Source organism: Panthera leo, chromosome A3 (assembly GCF_018350215.1).
Source record: "Panthera leo isolate Ple1 chromosome A3, P.leo_Ple1_pat1.1, whole genome shotgun sequence".
Classification (NCBI taxonomy): Eukaryota; Metazoa; Chordata; class Mammalia; order Carnivora; family Felidae; genus Panthera; species Panthera leo.
The window spans coordinates 52,100,688-52,106,687 of record NC_056681.1 but is presented as its reverse complement, the minus strand read 5'-3'; the positions used below and the strand labels follow the sequence as shown (position 1 = coordinate 52,106,687).

At 45.6% G+C, this 6,000-nt stretch overlaps 1 protein-coding gene across 1 annotated transcript in view; it reads left to right on the top strand.

Annotated features, from left to right (window-relative positions):
* The first annotated feature begins 1,439 nt into the window (after nt 1-1,439).
* Nucleotides 1,440-6,000, top strand: part of LIMS1 (LIM zinc finger domain containing 1) — a 156,455-nt gene continuing 151,894 nt past the window's right edge. The window contains exon 1 of the mRNA XM_042931839.1: nt 1,440-1,689. Within this exon, the coding sequence (XP_042787773.1) occupies nt 1,658-1,689 (32 nt within the window). The 5' untranslated portion in view covers nt 1,440-1,657. The remainder of the gene's footprint in view (nt 1,690-6,000) is intronic.

The window sequence follows — 6,000 nt, the reverse complement described above, 5'->3', positions numbered from 1 at the left end:
TTCTGTGGAAACCTGTGTATATACCTTGTCTATTTTTCTGAGTGGTTGAACTTTTTCTTACTGACTCCTTTTGTAATAAGGAAATTAGACCTTTTTTGGTTGCTATTTCTCATATTTGTTTGCTATGTAGAAATTTTAATATTCCTATTTGGTCACATTTATTCATCTTTAATTTTAGGACTTCTGGGGTTTGTATCCTGTTTGGAAAGTATCTCTCCAGAGCAACCTTAATTTTTTTCTCCTGTGTTTTCTTCTAATATTTTAATATGCTCCCCCTTTTTACATGTGAAAACACATTGCTCTGTTTAGAATTTTGATATAAGAATATCAAAGTCATCTAGTGACCACTCCGCACATATACAGGCTGGTGGGGCACATGGTTATAAGACCTGATATCCTGAAGAGATCATGTATATGTGTGCTGTGTAACCTATATTACATCCTCGGTAGAGTTCAGGTTTTGGTGGAGGTAATAAGCAAAGAGGATGAGAACCAGCAAGAGAAGAAACAATGCAGAGACAAGACCATCTCAAAAAAAGATTAACTTTCCCAAATTCACCATTTGTCAGCGCTGTGAAATCCTAGAGGGCACCCCAGAACGTGCCAGGCTTCGTGAACAGGGATTCAGTACTGGCCAATGCAGAGAAGGACCGCTCCGAGAGTCTGGGGAGCTTACTTCATTCACCTTCTTACGGAGTCTCCTCGGGACCCCTCACCCAGATGGGGTGGAACTCCAACACTCTGGGCCCAAAGTCTTCGGGCAGAGCCACGCGGTCCGTCAGCCCAGCCAGAGGTGTCTCGAAGAAGGAAAACCTAACAGTTCCTCCGCTTGCGGGGTGACAGCGTCACCCCAGAGGAGCAGCAGAAGACAGTCCCACTACGTCCAGCGTAAGCCTGGAGCTCTGGGGAAGCCGCCGTCTGGCCCTAGGGCCTTTTTCTCCACCACCCAGGGTTGGTCTCGGGCGCGTGCCTCGGGGCGGAACTGGGCGGGAGAGATCGGGCAGGGGCGGAGCTGAGGCGGAGCTGAGGCGGAGCTGGAAGCGGGGGCTGTGACGGTAGGGCGGGACTGGGCGGTGCCGAGACGCCGGATGGAGCGAGGGGGAGGGAAGGGGGGGAGGGGGGGACTGGGCGGGGCCTAGACGCGGGGGCGTATTGGGGGCGGGGCCATCCGGGGCAGTACTGGGAGCGGATCGGCGCCAGAGTGTGGGGTGGGCAGTGCTAAAGTTAGCGAGGTGGGGCCGAGGACTGGCCGGAGGCAGGACGAGGCCCCGGAAGGGAAGGAGTTGGAGGCGGAGTCAGACGGGGTGGGCGGGGGAACCAGGCGGGGAGCCTGGCCGAGGACCGGCCAAGGGGGGCGGGGCCGGCGGGGCGGGGCTAGGGCGGGGAAGAGGCAGCGTTTCGCCGCGCCGCGGGCCGGGTCCCCGCGCCCACCTCTCCTGGACCCTGTCCCGCGCGCGCCCCCGCGCGGCACGCCCAGCCATTTGCCGGCTGCGGGCCGGAGGCGGCGGCGGCCTCCCCGCCCCTTGCTGGCCTCTCCTTCCTGCTTGCGGCCCGCCCGCCAGCCCGCCAGCAGCCGGCCGAAGCGCGAGGGAGGAGACGGCGGTCGGAGCTGCGCCGGCAGCCAAAGTGCAGAGGGACAACGGCCGACTGCGGAGAGATGCTGGGCGTGGCGGCAGGAATGACCAACAGGTAAGGGCCGGGTCCTGCCGGGGCCGCCCTGCGCTCGGCACCCGCCACGTCGGCAGCGGACCGCTTCCCCGGCCTTCCCGCGGGCCTGCGCGCCGGCCGGGGGCGGGCGGCCTCTCTCCCCGCGCTCCGGCCTCGGCCCGAGCCCCTCGGTGGCCGCGGATCCCAGCGCGGAGTGCGGTCGCGTCCCCGGTCTCCCGCAGCCACGCTTTCGCGCTGCCCCCTGGGGCGCTCAGACCAGGGCTGGCGGCCGCTCATGAGAGGTTCCACTAGTTATTGGTGACGTGTCCAATATCGCCTAAGCCCTTCGAGGGCTTAGCGCAGCAGCCCACAGCAGATGCTTGTTGACTGAATAATTCATATCCCAGCTGTTGGAGCACGTATATAGACCAGCGACTCTCAAACGTCTTGGTCTTAGCACGCATTTTAAAAATAAGAGAACTTTTTGCTTGTGATGGCTATTCCTGTAGGTATTTACTGGATTAGAAGTGAAATCTGAGGCATTTAAAAATGTTTAATTCATTAGAGAAACAGTTAATTCATGATATGTTAACAGACATAATACATTTTTATGAAAATAATCATTTTCCTAAACAAAAAAAATCAGTGCGACGAGTGGTGGTCTTTTACATTTTGCAAATCTCTTAAATGTCTGCCATAGTAGGACAACTAGAGTTTCCTAAATGCATTGAATTCAGTCTATTGCGATGTGTTTTGGTTGAACTGTGTGAAGAAAATCTGGTCTTACACAAATATGTCGTTGGAAAAGGGAGGAGTGTTTTGATACCTCTTTCAGATAATTTGTGGATTTTTTTTTGCTGCTACCCCCAAACTAGATAAATGGTAGTTTCTTAAAGATTCGTTTGGAAGTGGAATCTGAAGCCTTACCAGTGAGCTTTTCACACTCTGTTAGGTTAAAATTCATTGGTCTGTCTTGCAGTTTGAATGGACTTGTTACCCATTGTAACATCATATGTTGGTCATTTGGAAAATGTTGGTTCATAGAGTTAGGCACGTCTTCCAAATGCTGACACATTTCATTATACTATACTACGGGATAATATTTGTTAATTTTACCACTGATTTCATTACAAATCTCTTTAACTATGAGAACATGCCAAGCTCAAGGTGGTGGCAACAAGTTTCCACCATTTGGAATTTTCAGTTGAAAGTTTGATTTTTATTATTGGCAGGAAACTACTGTCAGTTGTTTTCCTCTAAGTGAGAGGCTCAGTTTTTTGAGCCTCAGGAAATGTCTGCCAAGTACCAGTCTAAAAACCATAGTTTATCACTTATTATTTCCAGTAAAAATGGTATATCCTGAAGAACATTTAATTCACCTCATCACTCAGGGACACATGTGCTTTTCCTGGAGACAACCACCTTACTTTGGTATGCAGCAGAACTGCTGTATGCATACCTCCCTTTTCATCACAAGTAACAAGAAAGTCAAGATTTAATAACATTAATAATTTGTACCACTTCATCAAGGACATTTTTTCGTTTTTTGAAAAATTAACTGAATATCAAGTCGATACAAAATTTAAAAGATATGTAAGATATAAAGAATAATGATACAGTGGATACACAGTATAAAGAACATAAACTGTTTCCTTTTAAGGCCCTTGAACACCTTCCTGATCTAGCATCCCTCCTTGATCCCATCCCCTTCCCATCTTGAATTTGCTATTAGCAATACTTTTTTTTTTTTTTTTGGTATTAAGTACATTCATGTTGTTGGATGACCATCACCACCACCCATGCATCTCTGGAATTCTTTTCATTTTACAAAACTGAAACTCTGTACCCATTAAACAACACCTTTCTTTTCCTCCCTCCCTATCAACCCCTGGTAACTCCTATTCTGATTTTTGTCTCTGATTTTGATGATTCCAGGTACCTCATATATGTGGAATCAATTATATACAGTGTTTGTCTTTCTGTGATTGGCTTATTTCATTCACTTGGCATAATATGCTCAAGGTTCATCCATGTTGTAGCATGTCAGAATTTCCTTGCTTTTTAGAGCTGAATAATATTCTGTTGTTTATAAGTACCGTTCATTTGTTTTCTTTATCTGTTCATCTTTTGATGGTTACTTGGATTGCTGTATGTTTTACCTATTGTGAATAATGATGCTATGAACATAGGTATGCATTCTTTAATTGAACAATTTTTAAGTTTATTTATTTATTGTGAGAGAAAGAGGGTGTGTGTGCATGTGTGCAAGTTGAGGAGGAGCAGAGACAGAGAGAGAGAGAGAGAGAGAGAGAGAGAGAAAATCCCAAGCAGGCTCCATGCTGTCGTGCAGAGCTCCATGTGGGGCTCCATCTCACAAACTGCGAGATCATGACCTGAGTGGGGCTCGAAACCACAAAACTGGGAGATCATGACCTGAGCCAAAATCAAGAGTCAGACGCTTAGCCCACAGAGCCACCCAGGTGCCCCTCTTTAATTGAAGTTTTTATAGTTTCACATACAGTTATAAAAAATAATTCAGAGAGATCCAGTGTATCCTTTACCCAGTTTCCCCCAATGATATTTTGCAAAATCGTAGTACAGTATCACAATCATGATATTGATGGTAATACAATCCATCAGTTTTATTCAGATTTCCTAGTCATGTGTGTGTGTGGGGGGGTGGTGGTGGGTGTGTGTGTATTTAGTTCTGTGTAATTTTATCACAGGTGGTGGTGCATGTGTCTATCACCACAGTCAAGAACTAGAACAGTGAGTTCCAGGACCACAAGGATCCCACGTGTTGCCATGTTATACCCACACCCACCTCCATGTTTCTTCCTCTTTCTTAAAGCCTGGAAACCACTCATCTGTTTAGCGTTTCTAAAATGTTGTCATTTCAAAAATTTTATAGAAGCAAATCAGACATATATAACCTTTTGGGATTGCCTTTTATAAAATCCAGCTTAATTCCCTGGACATGCCTCCAAGCTGTAGTTCTTTGTTGTGGCTGAGTAGTACTCCATGGTATGGGTATGGGACAGTCTGTTCTCCAGTTGAAGGATCTTTGGGCTATTTCCAGGTGTGGACTGTTAATAAAGATACTATGAACTGGTTTTTATGTAGATAACAAGTTTTCCTTTCTCTGGGATAAATGTCCAAGAGTGTAGTTGCTGGATTGTATGGTAATTTCAGTTTTCACTTTCTAAGAAATTGATGGATTATTTCAAAGTGGCTGGAATTCAGTTGCACCACTAAGCGACCAGCTTTTATACCCACTTATACCCACTTTTGCTTTTGCATTGTCAGTGAAAGTGTCAGTACAGTGCAAACGGCTACAGCAACTTTTTTTGGAACTTCTTGGCACCATTATTAAGAGGGTTTTGATCTCCCAGACCTCTTGTAAAGGTCTTGGAGATTACCTCCCCCCCACTCCCCACCCAGCCACCACCTCCTCCAGGGTTTTGAGATTACATTTTGAGAACCACTGTTAATGACATAATCCTAAGTGATGAGGGAAGTGCAGATATTTTTAAAAGAATATATAGAAAGATTTCTCTTAAAATATATATTAAAGGCTTGTTGTAGTGTGTGTGTTCTGGTTTTGGAAGTTTTTAGTGGGACTTACTAGCTAAGACTTGAAGAACCACTATGGAAAAAGCAGTTTTCTGCCCTTAAGGATTTTCAGGACAGGATGACTAGTGTTGTTATGAAAAGGGAGAATGTCATGGCAGCGAGGGTCTTCCTAAAACTTCAGTGCTGTATGCCTGTTTGTTTGTATTGGTGAGGAAATTGGGCTCTTCACTTTTAAGAAAACTAATGAAAATTAGGTGGTGAAAAGATACCTTCAATTCTGGTTGTTCTGTGCTGTATGAGCTTAGAGAAAACAATCCAACAGGAATGCTGTCTTGATTTTTTTTAAGTTTTATCATTGATCTGCAATGTTATATTAGTTTCAGGTGTACAACATAGTTATTGGACAATTCCATACATTACAAAGTGCATACGTTACAAATTGCTCACCACGGTAAATGCAGTTATCATGTCACCATACAGTGTTGTTACAGAATTATTGGCTGTATTCCCTATGTTGTGATTTTTATCACCTTGACTTAATTTATTTTAGAACTGGAAATCTGTAAATGCCCTTCACCTGTTTTGCCCTTGCCCCCATCCCCTGCCACATCCCCCCCACCCCGTGACCACCAGTTTGTTCTCTGAGGCTGTTTGTGTTTTATATTGTTTGTTCATTTTTGTTTTTTAGATTCCACGTATTATCATTGCCATCCCTTTCCTTTTTGGTAGTCCCTTGAACCGTCTTCTGGAAAGCTCTTTCTCTTGCCCAATGTGGATATA